The sequence below is a fragment of the Mercenaria mercenaria genome, chromosome 19 (assembly GCF_021730395.1).
Source record: "Mercenaria mercenaria strain notata chromosome 19, MADL_Memer_1, whole genome shotgun sequence".
Taxonomy (NCBI): domain Eukaryota; kingdom Metazoa; phylum Mollusca; class Bivalvia; order Venerida; family Veneridae; genus Mercenaria; species Mercenaria mercenaria.
In genome coordinates this window covers 29,955,751-29,974,669 of record NC_069379.1, presented here as the reverse complement: position 1 = coordinate 29,974,669, position 18,919 = coordinate 29,955,751, and the positions used below count along the sequence as shown (strand labels likewise).

The following is an 18,919-nucleotide window of genomic DNA, read 5'->3' as shown; positions in this document are numbered from 1 at the left end:
TTGGATGGCCATGTGTCGTCTATCGTCCGTCGTCCACATTTTTACTGAAACATCTCCGAAACTACGTGTCAGACTAATACCAGATTTGGTCTGTAGCATCCTGGTGAGGTCCTCTATCATGTTTGTTCAAATGGGGGCATTTTGGCCCCTTTTAGAGGTTGCTAGAGCTAAAAATTAAAATACCTTTAAACAACTCCTGAACTGCCAAATGGATCTTCATCAAAAGAGAAATACATTTAAATGACTTCTTAACATGAAACGCTGGATAGATCTTCATCAAACTTAGTCTTTAGCATCATTATATGTCCTCTATCAAGTTTGTTCAAATGGGGGCACTTGGCCCCTTTTAGGGGCCGGGCCGCTAGAGCTAAAAATAGATATACCTTTAAACGACTTCCTCTCATGAACCGCTTAATGGATCTTTCATCAAACTTGGTAGCAGCATTATAGGGTCCTCTCACATATTAGTTCAAATGGGGGCACTTGGCCCCTTTCAGGGGCTGCTAGAGCTAAAAATAGAAATATGTTTAAATGACTTCTTATTACAAACTGCTTGATTGATTTTCATCAAACTTGATCTGTAGCATCATCATTATATGGTCCTCGCCAATTTTTTTTTCAAATGGGGGCATTTGGCCCCTTCTAGGGGCTGCTAGAGCTAAACATAGAAGTACCTTTAAACAACTTCTCATCAACTGTTTGATGGATTTTCATCAAACTTGATCTGTAGCATCACTATAAGGTCCTTTCTCAAGTTTGTTCAAATGAGGGTACTTGGCCCCTTTTAGGGGCTGAAAATAGAAATACCTTGAAACGACTTTTCTCTTCAGATGGCTCGCTTTAAGGTCAAGGTCATATGACTTTGTTTCTTGTGTATATTGCCCTGCATTGCGGTGCTCTTGTTTATCTTTGGCAGATCCTTTTTTTTCACTTACAATTATTTTTTAATTGAATTACTTCCCTTTTATGTTACTATAAATAGCACATTTTGTAACCTTTTATGATTGATCGTAGGGAAAAAACGAGACCACTTTTCTGTGGTATAACATGGATGGTACCTCCAATTTTTAGGTGTATTTTGACATATCTGTACCTGGTAAGGATTTTTTTGTGGCCTTTAAATTTTGCTCCCATCCTCCTCTGATATAACCATTCGGGCGTATATTGCCCTGCTTGGCCGAGCTCTTGTTTTTAGCTCATCTGTCACATAGTGACAAGGTGAGCTTTTGTGATCACCCTTCGTCTGTCGTCTGTGCGTCCGTGTGTGCGTCAACAATTTCTTGTCTGCACGATAGAGGTTTCATTTATGATTTTATTTTAACCAAACTTGCACACAACTTGTATCACCATAAGATCTTGGTTCTTTTCTTGAACTGGCCAGATCCCGTTATGGGTTTTAGAGTTATGGCCCCTGAAAGGGCCAACATAAGCTATTTTGACCTTGTCTGCACAATAGCAGCTTTATTTATGATTTGATTTTTACCAATCTTGCACACAACTTGTATCACCGCAAGACCTTGGTTCCTTTCTTGAACTGGCCAGATTCCATTACGGGTTTTAGAGTTATGGCCCCTGAAAGGGCCAACATTAGCTATTTTGACCTTGTCTGCACAATAGCAGCTTTATTTATGATTTGATTTTAACCAAACTTGCACACAACTTGTATCGCCATAAGATCTCGGTTCTTTTCTTGAACTGGCCAGATTCTGTTATGGGTTCCAGAGTTAGGGCCCCTGAAAGGGCCAACATTAGCTATTTTGACCTTGTCTGCACAATAGCAGCTTCATTTATGATTTGAATTTAATCAAACTTGCATAAAACTTGTGTCACCGTAAGATCTCGGCTCCTTTCTTGAACTGGCAAGATCCCGTTATGGATTCCAGAGTTATGGCCCCTGAAAGGGCCAAATTTAGCTATTTTGACCTTCTGTGCACAATAACAGTTTCATTTATGATTTGATTTTAACCAAACTTGCACACAACTTGTATCACCGCAAGATCTTGGTTCCTTTCTTGAACTGGCCAGATTTCTTATGGGTTCTAGAGTTATGGCCCCTGAAAGGCTTTTGCAGCCATATAGAGACTTCATTTATGGTTTTATTTGATACAAACTTCCAAAATATCTTCAATAACAATAAATCTTGGATTCCATGACAATCTGTCAGATCCAATCATAGGTTCCAGAGTTATTTTATATCTGATTACCTCCCCTGATTGTAATCAAAATGGATTTATATCAGTAAGTTCTTATAGGATTTATTTGAAATTTCATTATTTTCATTAGTTGGACTGAGACAATCAGGGTAGATAACTATGGACTAATTTTTGTCAAATTACCTCCCTTTATTTCAAATTAAAATGGGTATATCTCCGTAACTAATGAAGATACTGTTCTGAAATTTCATTTATGTCAACAGATGGACTTGGACAATCAGTGAAGATACATATTGACTGAATTTATGACAAATTACCTCCCTTTTTTTCTAAATGAATACACCTTAGCAGCTTCTAATGAGATTGGATTGAAAAGTTATTTATGTCTTCCATGGTAAGAAATAGTCATACATGTATTAGATAACTCTTGATTGAACATTTATCGCTATGAATACTTTACTAATATATTGTTGTATAGGCTTGTACTTTGTATCTTCTACATGCATATACTAATGCATAAGTACCTCCCCTGATTTTAACAAAAATGGATTTATCTCGGTAAATATTTATAGAACTCATTTGAAATTTCATTATTGTTTTTTAGTTGGACTGAGGCAATCAGGGTAGATTGCTATGGACTGATTTTATGTCAAATTACCCCCCTTTGTTTCAAATTAAAGTAGGTGTATCTCAGTAACAAATGAAGATACTGATTTGAAATGTCATTTGTGCCAGCAGATGGACTCGGACAATCAGGGTAGATAACTTTTGACTGAATTTATGACAAATTACCTCCCTTTAATTTATGTAAACGAATATATATCAGCAGCATCTAAAAATTGGTTTTAAATGTTATTTAAGTCTTCCAGGGTAAGGAATAGTCATGTTAGTACAAAAATGCAGCATTTGAGCCTAGGACCCTCAAACTTGGTATGGAAATTGGCCCTGACTAGGTCAAAAGGACTGTTACAAGAAAATGTTTATCCTGATATTTAATGTGTATGCCTATGTGCTCTATGTAAAAACTTGATCATATCATTTTGAGCAAAGGTACTCAGGTGAGCGATACAGGGTCATCATGGCCCTCTTGTTTTTGTGTGCATACAACTGTAGCATACTTTGGAGGTGAGGGGGGGGGGGGGGGGGGGGGGGGTTGTGCATTCGTCACCAACAGAACTTGTTTCATTCATGTTAGACTTTATGTTATATTTATTATGTTCATATTAAGTATTTTTTGGAGTTTTTTTTTAAATTATAGATTAAAATATGTGTTGAAATTTTCAGTGGTTGTTGAATTTTCAAAATGGTATTAAGTGGCATTTGTTCGTACGTACGAACAGTATTCCAAATGCATACAGATTCTTTCTCAGTTCTCACATTTGTTCATATTTTGATATTTTTCAAATGCATACAGTCCACAGATTTGTTCGTGCGTACGAACAAAATGTCAGAACTGAAAAGTACTCTCTTGCATACAGTCCCTGGATTTGTTCGTACGTACGAACAAAATTCCAAATAGCATTTTGTTCAAATTCTTCTTCAGTTCTCTCATTTGTTCGTACGTACGAACAAATTCAGGCTGTTCGTACGTACGAACAAATGATTATGAGAAATGAAAAAGAATTTATTACAATTTGGAAATTTGTTCGTACGTATGAACAAATCTGGGCTGTTTAAACAAAATGTCAGAACTGAAAATTTATCTCTTGCGTACACACCCTGGATTTGTTCGTACGTACGAACAAAATTTCAAATTGTATTTTTTTTTAAATTAATAATTTTTCTGTTCTCTCATTTGTTCGTACGTAGGAACAAGTTCAGGCTGTTCGTACGTACGAACAAATAATTGTGAGAAATGAAAAAGAATTTTTAAATGCAATTTGGAAATTTGTTCATACGTACGAACAAATCTGGGCTGTTCAAACAAAATGTCAGAACTGAAAATTTATCGCATACAGACTCTGCCATGGATTTGTTCGTACGTACGAATAAAATTCCAAATTGCATATTTTTTAGAATTAATTATTTTTCTGTTCTCTCATTTGTTCTTACGTACGAGCAAATCCAAGCTGTTCGTATTTACGAAATGATTGTGAGATATGAAAAAGAATTTTTAAATGCAACTTGAAAATTTGTTCGTACGTACCAACAAATATGGGCTGTTCAAACAAAATGTCAGAACCGAAAATTATAATCTTTTGGATACAGTCCCTCAGGATTTGTTCGAATAAAATTCCAAATTGCATTTTTAAAAGAAAAAAAAATTCATTTTCTTTTCTCTCATTTGTTTATACGTACGAACAAATTCAGGCTGTTCGTACGTACGAACAAATGATTATGAGAAATGAAAAAGAATTTTTAAATGCAATTTGGAAATTTGTTCGTACGTACGAACAAATCTGGGCTTTTCAAACAAAATGTCAGAACTGAAAATTAATCCTCTGCATACACACCCTGGATTTGTTCGTACGTACGAACAAAATTCCAAATTGCATTTTTTTTTTAAATCAATTCTTTTTCAGTTCTCATTTGTTCGTACGAACAAATGCAGGCTGTTCATACGTATGAACAAATGATTGTGAGAAATGAAAAAGAATTTTTAAAGCAGTTTGGAATTTTGTTCGTACGTACGAACAAATCTGGGCTGTTCGAACAGAATGTCAGAGCTGAAAAATGATACAGAATATGGATTATTGTTTGTACGTAGGAACACCCAGGATTTGTTCGTACGTACGAACAAAATTCCAAATTGCATTTTTTTTTAAATTAATTCTTTTTCAGTTCTCTCATTTGTTCGTACCTACGAACACATCCAGGCTGTTCGTACGTACGAACAAATGATAGTGGTAAATGAAAAAGAATTTTTAAAGCAATTTGGAACAAATCTGAGCTGTTTGAACAGAATGTCAGAACTGAAAAATAATACGGAATATGGATTATTGTTCGTACGTACGAACAGCCATGATTTGTTCGTACGTACGAATAAAATTTCAAATTGCATTTAAAAATGTGAGAAATGAACAAGAATTTGTAAATTTTATTTAGAATTATGTTCGTACGTACGAACAAATTCTGATTTTCTGTTGCTGTGGTCTGCGATTTCTTCAAGTTTTGCTGTGATTTTCACCGGTAAAAACTTCATATAGCGGCAAAAAAGAGGGATAGACCGGAAGATCCTCTTTTATTCCGGAAGCAGATCTATTTACAAATAAACATTACGGCATTTGTGACGACAATTAATTGATGTACAATAACTGTTAATTTACAACGTATTATAATTTAATGTAGTCAATAATTGGCTAACAAATATAAGAAAAAAATCTTCAAGTAGAAGGTAATCAGATGTGAGATTAAACAATATTGTAGATTCTATTAGATTTTAAATTACAAATAGAAATATTGAAAAGGATACAAAAAAGCACATTAATGCATTTGTTACAGAAAGTCTTTACACCAAATTAATGTTTGTAACAAGAAATAAGCAGGAAATTAACACGAGTTCGTTGAAAAATATGATAAGAAATTAACTTGGGCAAAAACCTGGAACTTACCACCAAACACATGTCGAGAACATTATTGCTATGCCTAAAATCAGAAGTCCCGCTCTGGGGTCACGAAAAGACGGTGTAACATCTGATGCTCCATCTGTAGTTTGAGAACCAGTAGACTGCGAGAAATCTGCATTATAAGTGCTTAATGATAATAACAATAATAATAATCATAAAAAAGCAACATCGTTTATAGAAGCCACGTAGTGAAGCAAGTCTAGTATTTATTTAAACGTCAATATACAGATAGCATCACTTGCATAATTATATTTTATGAATTAATGTCAATAAATGGCCAATTCAAGTATATATTTATTTTTCTTTGTTGATTCTAAAGCGGCACTTCACAACAATTTAAATATACAATGTAGCATATCGTTATTTCGATCGTACTGCTTATCCTGAATGTTATGAAGTAGAAGGCACCAGCTGCAACCTTATATCTAATTTTATTGTATATCTTTATCTTTGACCCTGAGAAGTGTAAATGTAAATTTGGCTAGATATGTAGTATGTAAGAGATATTTGAAGAGAGTTTGCGTAGACTTGGTAATATCTGCGATGGTTTTATTCATGAATAATATCACTCGCGAACTCAAAAATATTCCTGAATATTAATCTGCAATACTCTTTAGGATAACATGGTGTAAAAGCCATATTTCATGATATATTGTAACTGAATGGTAATATTTATATGAAATTTGGTTACTTTAAAGACATTCAAAATTAAAAACATTTCATCGAGAGATTTTTCAAATCATTTTTGGGGAAGATAGTCGGTATTGAAGTTAACATTGATACCTATAGGAAATATATAATTTCTTTATTATGAGAATCTTAACTTGAGTTTCGAGAAAATTTTGCGATAGAAAGCTGTAAAATTGACATGATTCTGATTTAAATATCAAAAAGAAACTAGAAAATGCTTTTGCAAAAAAGCGCATGTCTCCCCCAATGCAAAGTTCTATAGGCAAGAAGTCAATAGGGGTCAGGAGCGAAAGTCAAAGAGACACTGATGATTGGCTGCAATAGGGATCATCTACTTGGCATGTCCAGTCATCCCACTAAATTTCAACACTCTTGGCCTAGTGGTTCTCAAGTCACTGTTCAGGCTCCTGTGACCTTGACCTTTGATCAAGTGACCTCAAAATAAATAGGGGTCATCTACTCTGCATGTCCAATCATCCTATTAAGTTTCAACATTGTAGGTCAAGTAGTTCTCAAATTATTTCAAAAATTTATTTTACATGAACAGGCCACTGTGACCTTGACCTTTAACAGACTGACCCCAAAATCAATAAGGGTCATCTACTCTGCATGTTCAATCATCCTATGAAGTTTCAACATTCTGGGTCAAGTGGTTCTCAAGTTATTGATCGGAACTGGTTATCAATGTTCTGGCCTCTGTGACCTTGAACTTTAACGGAGTGACCTCAAAATCTTTATGGGTCATCTACTCTGCATGACCAATCATCCTATTAAGTTTCAACATTCTGGGTCAAGTGGTTCTCAAGTTATTGATTGGAAATGGTTTTCTATATTCAGGCCCCTGTGACCTTGACCTTTAACAAAGTGACTCTAAAATCGTTAGGGGTCATTTGCTCTGCATGACCAATCATCCTATGAAGTTTCATCATTCTGGGTCAAGTGGTTCTCAAGTTACTGACCGGAAATGGCTTTCAATTTTCGGGCCGCTGTGACCTTGACCTTTAACAGAGTGATCCCAAAATCGTTAGGGATCATCTACTCTGCATGACCAATCATCCTATTAAGTTTCAACATTCTGGGTCAAGTGGTTCACAAGTTACTGACCGGAAATGGTTTTCAATGTTCAGGCCCCTGTGACCTTGACCTTTAACGGAGTGACCCCAATGTCAACAGGGTTCATCTACTTTGCATGTACAATCATCCTATGAAGTTTCATCATTCTGGGTCAAGTGGTTCTCAAGTTACTGACCGGAAATGGCTTTCAATGTTCGGGCCGCTGTGACCTTGACCTTTAACAGAGTGATCCCAAAATCGTTAGGGGTCATCTACTCTGCATGACCAATCATCCTATTAAGTTTCAACATTCTGGGTCAAGTGGTTCTCTAGTTATTGATCGGAAATGGTTTTCAATGTTCAAGCCCCTGTGACCTTGACCTTTGACGGAGTGACCCTTAAATCAATAGGGGTCGTCTACTCCAGCAGCTAATCATCCTATCAAGTTTCATCATTCTGGGTCAAGTGGTTCTCAAGTTACTGACCGGAAATGGTTTTCAATGTCCGGGCCCCTGTGACCTTGACCTTTAACAGAGTGACCCTAAAGTCGTTAGTGGTCATCTACTCTGCATGACCAATCATCCTATTAAGTTTCAACATTCTGGGTCAAGTGGTTCTCAAGTTACTGACCGGAAATGGTTTTCAATGTTCAGGCCCCTGTGACCTTGACCTTTAACGAAGTGACCCTAAAATCGATAGGTTTCATCTACTTGGCATGTACAATCATCCTATGAAGTTTCAACATTCTGGGTCAAGTGGTTCTCTAGTTATTGATCGGAAATGCTTTTCAACGTTCAAGCCCCTGTGACCTTGACCTCTGACGGGGTGACCCCAAAATCAATTGGGGTCATCAATCATCCTTTGAAGTTTCAACATTCTGGGTCAAGTGGTTCTCTAGTTATTGATCGGAAATGGTTTTCAATGTTCAGGCCCCTGTGACCTTGACCTTTGACGGAGTGACCCAAACATCAATAGGGATCATCTACTCTTCATGATCAATCATCCTATGAAGTTTCAACATTCTGGGTCAAGTGGTTCTCTAGTTATTGATTGGAAATGGTTTTCAATTTTCAGGCCCCTGTGACCTTGACCTTTGACGGAGTGACTCCAAGAACAATAGGGGTTGCTATTCCAGCAGCCCTACAACCCTATGAAGGTTCTAGATCAAATGGTTCTCCAGTTATTGCTCGGAAATGAAGTGTGACGTACGTACGGACGGACGGACGGACAGGGCAAAAACAATATGTCTCCACCAGAGGGGGGTGGGGGGGGAGACAGAATTTAAAATTCCCCGTAGGAATAAGGAGAAAATTATTATTTTCTAGTCTTCAGGGTGAGATAACTCATTTACAACCAGAATTATCAGGGGAGGTTATCAAAAAGAAATTTTTAGAACTTCTGTCACTATATAACTTGTCAATATTCACCTTATTTCTATCGTTTGACATTTTCAAAGCTTACATTATCAAGTTGTATGTACGCTTTTGGCGAAAGTGAGGCCTATTACAGGTAGTTATTGTCAGGATACTGGTTATATGACCCAGGGAAGTGCCTACGCCTTTAGTATCTTGAACAATGGTTTTGGTCCAATCGCTAAGGTGACTTTGTCTTAGACTATCAAACTAACAATTTTCAATTAAAAATGATTAGCTCAAACTCCTATAGGCTGGCGACTCTATACTTGACTGGTCTTTTTGTTGAAGTTCCCGTCAGACAATTTCTTTGAATCAACAACATACGAGTCCTATCGCATAGATGCTCGGCTTCTGTCCTCTCAAACTCTATATGATTGCCCTGACTCCTGGATGCTCAGCGCCGATATGCTATCATATGTAGCATTCACCTACCAAACAGGTATATCCCCGATGCCTTGGCTGTACTTCGCCAGTAATGCTGAACCGTCTATAAGCTGGAACTCTCTTACAATCTCAGTAGATTACCAAACTCTGGGTCTCTGTCTCAGCTTCCCGATGCTCAGTCTATATGCTATCGTCTATAGCATTCAACTACCAAAAAGTAAAACTCCTATGCGCTGGCCCTATAGCTCGAAACCTTGTTGATATTCTGCAACTCTTCTTTAATTTATGAACTTCCAAAGCCTTCTTTTTAATATATTATCGCCCTGACAGGGTAACTGCAATAGTCTCCTTATCAAGGTCCTGGGATAAATTATTAGTTGAATCCTCGATGTGTCTTCTTCAACCGCTGGATACCGAATGAGCTCTCTGTCATCCATCTACCTATTTATACCCCAGCAGATGTGCTATTTTTAAAACTTGTTTCTGATTGGTCCAAATTTAAACATAACGTTTTACAACGAGTACTTGCTCTATCAAATATCTGGTTCCCTTTATCTTTTGTATATGACATAATATGCGAAGCTGGGACCCAGCCATCTCCATTATGAACCCAAATCAGCCACAAATGACCCAAGTTCTATTATATACAGCAATTCAACAATAATTTTAGCAATGACAATATGAAAAGGGAGTCAATCACTATCTGTGCTTATGTGTTACGTTATCAATATATCAGATATACAAATTATTCTGACAGTTATCTTTTAACACAAACACACAAAATTCGCGAGAGGTATCTTCATTGCGATCGAATGTAAAAATTTTGTCAGATATGTTGTACATATGTAGGAGTGAATAAGTGAGCAACTGCTTCATATATGTATCTGAGGAGTCTAAACGGTAATACTTGGTAATACCTGCGATGGTTTTATTTTTGCAGATATTCATGCATAATTTCAGTCGCGAATTAAACAAGTATTCCAGAATATTAATTTGCATCTTACTCTTATGCACAAATACACAAAACAAATACTTCAATACAAACGCTCGAAATTTGCGAATACTTAAACACAAACACTCAAAATTCGCGAATTCTTAAGCACAAACACTCGTTCTTCGCGAATTCTTAAACACAAACACTTGAAATTCTCTTAATCTTATGCACACACACACTCACACTTCGCGAATACCTAACACCACGAAAAGGGCTGCTAACCATGAAATCACAAAACAAAACCAACTCGATATTTACCAAATTCGCAATAAACTGTAATGTCCCTTTTAATCAAAATATGTATGTTTAATTCCATACCCATTTGATTTACATTTATACAACGTTACAGTCCAATATATTACCGTGATTTATAAAATGTATTTCGTATTAGACGAGGCCAATACTTTCATTCAATTTACTAATCAATTAAACACGTTGACAAAAATATATATCTGTACGAATATTAACGCTTGGCGCGATGCTATTTTTAAATTAATGTTTTACAACTTTGTAAAGTAACATACTGATATTTCATTTATAACACACATTGAAATTCATTACCTAATTTTGCATTTCGGCTAGTGTTAGTATCATTTCTAGTAGACAATGGATTTCCTGTTGCAGTACTGTTTTCATCCTTTATTTTGATGGGAATGAAGACCGCTGTAAGAATTAATGCCAACCCGATTGAATTGCACACCACCTGTATTTACAAACAAATGACAAACAAATGAGGCTTCAACCTGTTTGAAAATTGAACATTTAATTGTCCTTTTGCACAAAATAGCCATTTGACGTTATTTAGTATCTGAGCGTGACAAATGATTGTACTTTTAGTTCTAAAATTATTGCTCATATTTGACCAGGTGATCTGATTTTATTTAATTCATACTATAACAACACGAAATAAGGTATTGGATTTATGTTGCAGTTATGCACAATAAACCTGCCTATTTTTTCCTGTACCTTTCTTTAACACCTGCTCCATTTAGCATGTTTAGAAAGGTCGTAACGACAAGGATATCTTAGTATTAATTCGTGTCGTATCAGACAACATGAAATGTACACTTTGTCTACAAGTTCAATTTTGATCAGCAATGGAACAATATAACTTTCATTGCAACCACCGCATGGGATCCTCATTTGTGCAGATATTACGATAATTCCATCATGGCTCGAAGATCTTTGCTGCTGTAGCTAATATAACTTTTTAGGCTCCTGCATGGTATTCTTAAATCTGCTTCTCACCCAGCATGCATTATTAGGATCGTAACAGAAATTTGACAGCACACAAGGCAGTATTATGACAGGTTAATTTATTTTGTTCTGTAATAAGACCTTTGAAGATTCTTTGGTATCGTACATGTAGAATACAGCTAGCAAAATAGTAGCAACATTACCTGAGATTACTGCGGACTTAAATAGGTAGGAAATGAAATGCCTACAGCATATAACGCTACTGTTCCGTCGCTGAATAAAGCAAACGCATCAATGCGAAAATATTGTTTCAGAATAAGGGTCCTTGACGGAGTGAGTAACATCATTATTTCAATATATCTATATTTAAACTCTATAAAGTTCCTCAAACATAACCAGGTAATCAAACACGGACATACTTTAATTTACCTCATTTGAAAACAAACCATGTATATAAATTGAAATATGTTTTGACTCAACGATAAACCTACTAACAACCAGGTTTGTACAAGAAGTGTAACGGCTACCTAAGAACTTAAAGGTGTTTCATACAACCGGCCAATTATGTTATTCATTATTATAGTTGCTACGTAAAACCCCGGACATGTCCAATTTTTGTGTGTAAAAATACGGCCGTTTAAATTTGATGTGTTCAAGGTATGTTGTTTATTTTTGTTTTGGGTTAAGTGCCGTTTTAAACATCATTTCCGTTAACGGCAGGCAGTTATAATATCCCAAACAGTGTTCCTGGATTTTGTACCAGTACTAATCTGTTTTCCAGAAGTAACTGCCACATACTCCGCACGAAACAAACATTGATCACGAATGGTTTCAGACGTGGTGTCTTTTATGAAATCGACACGGAATACACAGGCATCTCCCGGGAATCGAACTGATGACACAGCGATCCATGGATTAGCGCTTAACATATTGAGCTAACTGTTGAGCGGACATTGCAAAGTTACGATATTTTCTTGCTTTTATGACTTTTTTAACAATTTACGTGAGGATTAGTGCTTGCGAAGGGATTTACCTCGCTAATATAACGATACTTATTCTCTCCTTTACAGTCGTCTAAGAACCATACTGGTTTAAGGGACGTACATAAGCTCTTAACAATCTCAGTTTTAGGTATAAATTTACATATTACACGGGCATTTGCGATCACTAGCCTATTTTTTTAGAAGTCATTTAATAATAATGTCGGTGATTTAGTGTTAAATAAGTACGTACATGAAGCAACTTAAAGCTTGGTCAAAATTATGAAAGACCATTTTTGTAGCATACTATTCAGTTTTAAGGTTTTGTCTTGCGGAGTCTCAAATTAATATCAGTCTGCTGTTACTTTGACCACTAATTGTTTTTGCTAAACCTATCACGACCGGGAAACATTTTTTGTCAAATTCCTAGCTTACATGAACAGAGATATTGGTACAGTATATAAGCTTGATGAACATATTTCTTTTTCAATACAATATGTATTTGGGAAAACGAATTATACCACGACGGTCTGTCAAAAACTGTAAATGTCTGGACGAAACCATACTCTCAAAGTAAATCGTTCACCACAGATGAACACCTTAACATAAAAATGTACAAACTGGTGGGCATTTTTACATAGACTTTAATGTAAGTTTAATAGACCTACGCTTCGAAAAAGAGATATACATTTTTTGAAATATAATAGTCGGTCTGTTTCATTAATGTTTAATTCCCAAGAAGCTAATCATAAAATACTGGTATAGTTTCTTATCTCAGATAACTTTAAGACAAGCGCTATTTCATTTTAGATTTAGCTATGTACAAATTCCTTCATAAATATTCTGATTTTAAATCAGACTTATTGCAATTTATACAGTAGTTGTGTTCTGCCTAACATGTTTAAAGCTCTAAGGCAAGGAGCATATTTTAGAGAAGCGGCAGAAAAGGGACTATGCCCCCTTTCTATATTTTAATTTATCTCAAGTAATATACTAAACATGAAATATACCAGTTATTCGAAGTAGACGTAAGGTACAAATTTGAAATTGCAAAGATCTCGTGTTGTATCAATTTTACCATATATAGACGTAGAGCACTGTTGCATTCTGACATGCATGTAATGTCAAATTTTGAAATGAACCGAGAACGCTGAAACAATAGAGTAATTTAAATGTTTAACCTTTAATAGCTATATTTTAATAAAAATATAACAATACATTACTGAATACTGTTTACGGTTTGTGTTGATTACATTCACCTTCTCCATGGAAAGTGTAATTACTATTTCCTACATATTTTCTAGCTAGACTTACCAAACATATATTCTTTTTCCGACATCTGCGACCCCGACCACCCATCTAAAATGATAAAGACACAAAATATCATGACTTCATATGTTTGATCTTTTTTCCACGCGCCAATTCGTGCAAGTGTTAGAGATTAAAATCCCATATAAAAGAGAATAATTGAACAATTTTGGTAGAGGATCAACACAAGACATTCCTGACACTATTCAGAATTGTGACTGATCATTTTTGAATATCGCACAATATATTCTTCCGCACCTGTAACGTAATAAACTTGAGAATAAAACAAAATATGGAATGATAGAAATGAATGACTGATTAAGTAGAATAATTGAACCAAGCAAATTGTCTTTAAAATTGTTCCTTATCATACCTCATCTGTCATTGGCTTTATCCGCCCGTCGTATTTGTCACGTCAAACCCGAAACATATCAAATATATTTTTTTGTAAAAATATGGCCGTTTTATTTTTTTTCAAGTTTTTGTTTTGTTTTAGGTCTAGTGCCGTTTTCTTCAACAGTATTTCAATTATAAAACGGCAGGCATTTAACCAAACCAGTGTTCCTAAATTTTTCCAGAGCTTACCTGTCTTCTACAAGTAACTGTCACATTCTCCACACGAGGTTGAGTGCGATGAATTCAGACTTAATGTATTTTATGAAATCGTCACTGAATATACACACAGCGTGTACCCTATTGAGCTAAGTGGACGGGCGTTCTAAAGTTACGAGATTTTCTTGATTTGTTTAATGATCATATAAACAATTAACGTGAAGATTAATGTGTTTGTGAAGCGATTTACTTCGCTAATGTATCGATAATTACTCCCTTGTTTACAGTAGGCTAAGGACCAACGACAAACTCTTAACAGTGTTGGAAGGAGGTTTGTTCATTAAGGAGTCCCAGTTTAAGTATGCACTTAGCATATTTCACGGGCGTTTGCAAACATTCAGTAGATTTTATTTAGAAGCTAAATAATAGTGTCGATTAATGTCTTGTTAAATCAGTACGTGCAGGAATTAACTTACAGCTTGGTCATAAGTTTGTAAAACAATCTTGTAGCATACTACTTAGGATAAACAATGAACAACTCCATTATGATATAGTCATTGTTCAGCTGAGTTTCCTTTCATCTCTGTATACTATTAAGAGATCCCGTAGATTGACCTCAGTGACATTTTTAAGCGACGTCATAGCTTAATTAGCTTAATTGCTTGAACAAATTTAAGATTGTTTTTTGTTGCCGAGTTTCAAATTTATATCAGTCATCCGTTGCTCTAATGTTATAAAGTTTTTGTTAAACCTTTAACGACCGGGTTGCAAATTTTGTCAAACTGCTGCAATAGCACACTTGATAAGAGATATCGATGCAGTAAAAAGCCCGATGAGCATTATTTTGTTCAGAAATAAATTCTATCGAAATCTCTTTGAATGAGTCATTAATAAGTACAAGATCACTAGCCTATTTGATTTATATAACCCTTTCTACAACTACAAGCTCATATTAAACACTCAGCACCCCAGATCGCACAGGTTCCATAAAATCTTACTGTTGAAAATTATAAAAGGTTTTAAGGAAAGGGGTTATGATCCGCCTATTGTAAATAAAGCGCATGTTTAATGTTTAAATTTTCTTTCGCAGCCGAACGTTCAGCTTTCTGCTTTGTTTGTGTGTAACGGGATAAGTGTGGATCTAAGAGAGATCGAAAGTCTAACAGGTCTAAGTTGCACATGAAATGCACTTCTAAAGACAGTAATAAAGCATCAAAAAACGGTATGTTATAGAAAACAAAAATGGACAAACTGTATGAAACTGCAAATTTCTAAATGAAGATGCATATTTATCGGCCATTAGATGAACAGCTTTACATGAAAGGGTACGAATCTACGGACATAGGGCTATGCTGTATAGACTTTAATTGTAGACGGATAGATCTACCCTTAGAAAAAGAGAGATACGTCTCTTGAAACAAAATAAAAGTGAGTTCCATTTGCCATGAGGCACAATGTAGGCACATATATCGACGTATATTTGACGATCTGTTTCAGTAATGTCTAACTCCCATAAAGCTAAACGTACAAGAGCTTGTAGAACACGAAATGCCCCCTCACCCTGATGCATTCTGTAATTGCAAAAGGAACAGAAAATATTTGATCATTATACACAAAAAATTACTTTTCCGGGTAAATGTGACCTTAACCTTTGACCTATTGTCCGTAAAAAATAGTGGTCCTTTGCTGGTCATGATCAACCTCTGTGATCTCTCAAGTTATCGTCGGGGAATTTTTTAACTGTTCTGGGTCTCTGTGACCATAACTTTTGGTCTACTGACCTTAAAATCATTAAGAATCATTTGCCTGTCATGATCAACCTCCAAATCATCTTTTATTAGCCTAGATCCAAGTATTTTTGAGTTATTATCCGGAAATATTTTCAATGTTCTAAGTCACTGTAACCTTCACCTTTTAGCTATTGACATCTACATCAATAGAGGTAATCTGCTGATCATATCACCCTCCCTATCAAGTTTCGTTATTAAACCCAAGTGTTCTCAAGTTAACGTAAGAAAATCTTTCAACTGTTCTGGGTCATTTTGACCTTTAATTTCTACTGTTTTCAAAATCTTTAGAAGACATATGCTTGTCATGACCAACCTCCCTATCGATTTTTCATGATCCTAAGCTGTAGCGTTCTTGAGTTATCATTCAGAAACCTTCATGTCAACTTTCATGATCCTAGGCCAAGGAAGTCTTCAGTTATTATCCAGAAACCGTTTAAATGTTCCGTGTCACTGTGACCTTGATCTCAAAATCAATAGGAGTCATCTGTTGATTATGACCAATCTCTTCATTATTGTCATGATTCTAGGCCATAGCATACTTGAGTTATCATCCAGAGACGGATTAGTCAACAAACCGACCGACCGACAGACCGATATCTGAAAAACAATATACCCAACCTTCTTCGAAGGAGTGGGGGAGGCATAAAAATAAAAGTAATCTCCAATTACATATAATATACAGGTAAGACAAACGCAGTCCAAATTAAGGTTTACCTGTGAAAGAACTCGTTCCATGAAAATAATGAAGAACTGCCAAAATTTTGAATCAGATTCATTGGAAGAGGCAGGGGTGACTGAAAGGAGAGTGTCGTCTCTAAAAACTAATAAATTTAAACCAAAATCCGAAAATGAAATTTATAAACCATTCGAAGTAGAAGTAAGAGACATGTTTAAACTTTCAAAGATCTTATGTAGTCTTATAGCATCATTTTTATCGTGTAAAGAACCGTAAAATTTTGTTGTTTTCTGACACATTATTTAATTTTGAAAGATACCAAGAAAGCTGAAACAATAGTGTATATTCACTATTTTACCTTGATTTACTTAATGATAATGAACAAAAAATATTTAAATTAATGAATAGAAATTAAACGTGTTGTGTTATTTACATTAAAGTTCTGCATGGGATGTATACTAAATTACTATTTCCTATATAGTTGCTAGAACTAGCTGAACTTGTCTGTTCATATTTGCAACATCTGCATCTCTCAGTATTATTCTAAAATTATAAAGACACGCAAATTTATATATGACTTTCTATCCTTTATGTTGTGTGTGTATGTTTTTTTTTCTCGTGTCTATATGTGACGATGTTGAATTGAATTTACTTAGATTTAAACTGTTTGAGATGTAGTATAGAATAAATGGACGGCAAAACAAAAAAAAAACAAAAAATGTAATCCTGGCTTTTTTCTTAAATTGTGACGCCACTTTCTGATATTAAAAAGCACTTTTTAGATATATTTATAAAAGTATATAGTATATATAAGGGAAAATATAAAAAGATTCTAATCAAAGTGCGTAACATAGACAGTGTAGTGAAATACATTAAATACAATAAGGTATTAAGAACAAACTAGTACATTTTGGCATTTATATGCGTATGTAGTAATGCAAAAATATTCAGAATGTAGGTAACATTAGAATCAAAACAACGTGCAAGATTTTTTTAACCCAAAAAGCTCTTATGTGAGAAAGGTATAGGAAAGTGTTGGATTATATTTAACTACCCCTAATTTTCTTAATTAAAAAGAAGTGGGGGTACACTTAAATTTTAAGAAACAGCGTTTTTCATAATGAGTTCAATTTTTGTTTAAATACATTATTTTTTTATGCATTTAGTTACGAATTGGTAACAACATTGAAGTTCAAATTTACTCGACGACGCCAAAATGACGTACTTATGCCACCAGGCACGTGAAAACGCACATAATCAGCAGAAATGGATGTTATAGAGATTTTACGTCTTTAGGATAACAAAATGTGTATTTGTTACGGTTAATTTTGTTTCCGTTTCATGCTTCATCAGTTGTCTTCAAAATCGAAGAAGAAAATCTAATGTTTTAACTCTTTTGAAGCTATAATTCTATTCATACGTAAAATTCCCAAAAGGTGTATTTTCTATATCTCAAAATTAATACTAAGTGCAAACCTTGGATAAAATCTGAAGAATAATGAAAAAACACGATATCTGTATTAAAATACATACTTGAAATATTTTGTAACGTAATTTAGTGGTCGTTCTATTGGTTGAATAGCATTGTTAATGACTAATTTAGATAGAAAATACAAAGGAAGCGAAGTGCCTTCTTCATCATCTGCACATCTGCCACTTTGCCTTTCAAAGTCAAAGCAAAAAACATTCAGCAAAATCTTACATCATAAGAAATATCTTCAGTTGACAGAGAGAATGACTGCTAGAAATGAAAGAAGTATTTTCTTTCTAAGTTGTGCCAGTCAAAAATACTTTTATTGCAGTTTCTGAAATGGAGATTAGGCTGTTTTAATACTACCTTGCGAAAATAGAACTTTACATGTTTGAAAATCAGACTAATATTTACTAAAGAGATTCGGTGTGTTTTCACATAACCTTTTTTGGAAATTCTGGTTTCATATGAGTAGCCTATATCATGTGTCATGTCCAAGGTGTTTGTCCGAAATGCCGTTCATAACAGATAAAAATTTGCCAGTTTTCGCTAAATGAAGATCTAATGGTTACAAGTTTTTGCAGTGTTGCCTTCTTGTGACTCTTTGATTCTTCTCCAATCTACAGTTAAACGAGAATCGCTAAGTATCACAAACGAAGTTGAAAACAACACAGTCAGACAGACAAAAGA

At 35.0% G+C, this 18,919-nt stretch overlaps 1 protein-coding gene across 1 annotated transcript in view; it reads right to left on the bottom strand.

Annotated features, from left to right (window-relative positions):
• Positions 1–18,919, bottom strand: part of LOC123541960 (uncharacterized) — a 74,407-nt gene that overhangs the window by 41,665 nt on the left and 13,823 nt on the right. Inside the window, exons 4-6 of the mRNA XM_053531933.1 lie at positions 13,747–13,791; positions 10,817–10,958; positions 5,705–5,831 (exon numbers count right to left, since the gene is read on the bottom strand). Of these exons, the coding sequence (XP_053387908.1) occupies positions 5,705–5,831; positions 10,817–10,958; positions 13,747–13,791 (314 nt within the window). The remainder of the gene's footprint in view (positions 1–5,704; positions 5,832–10,816; positions 10,959–13,746; positions 13,792–18,919) is intronic.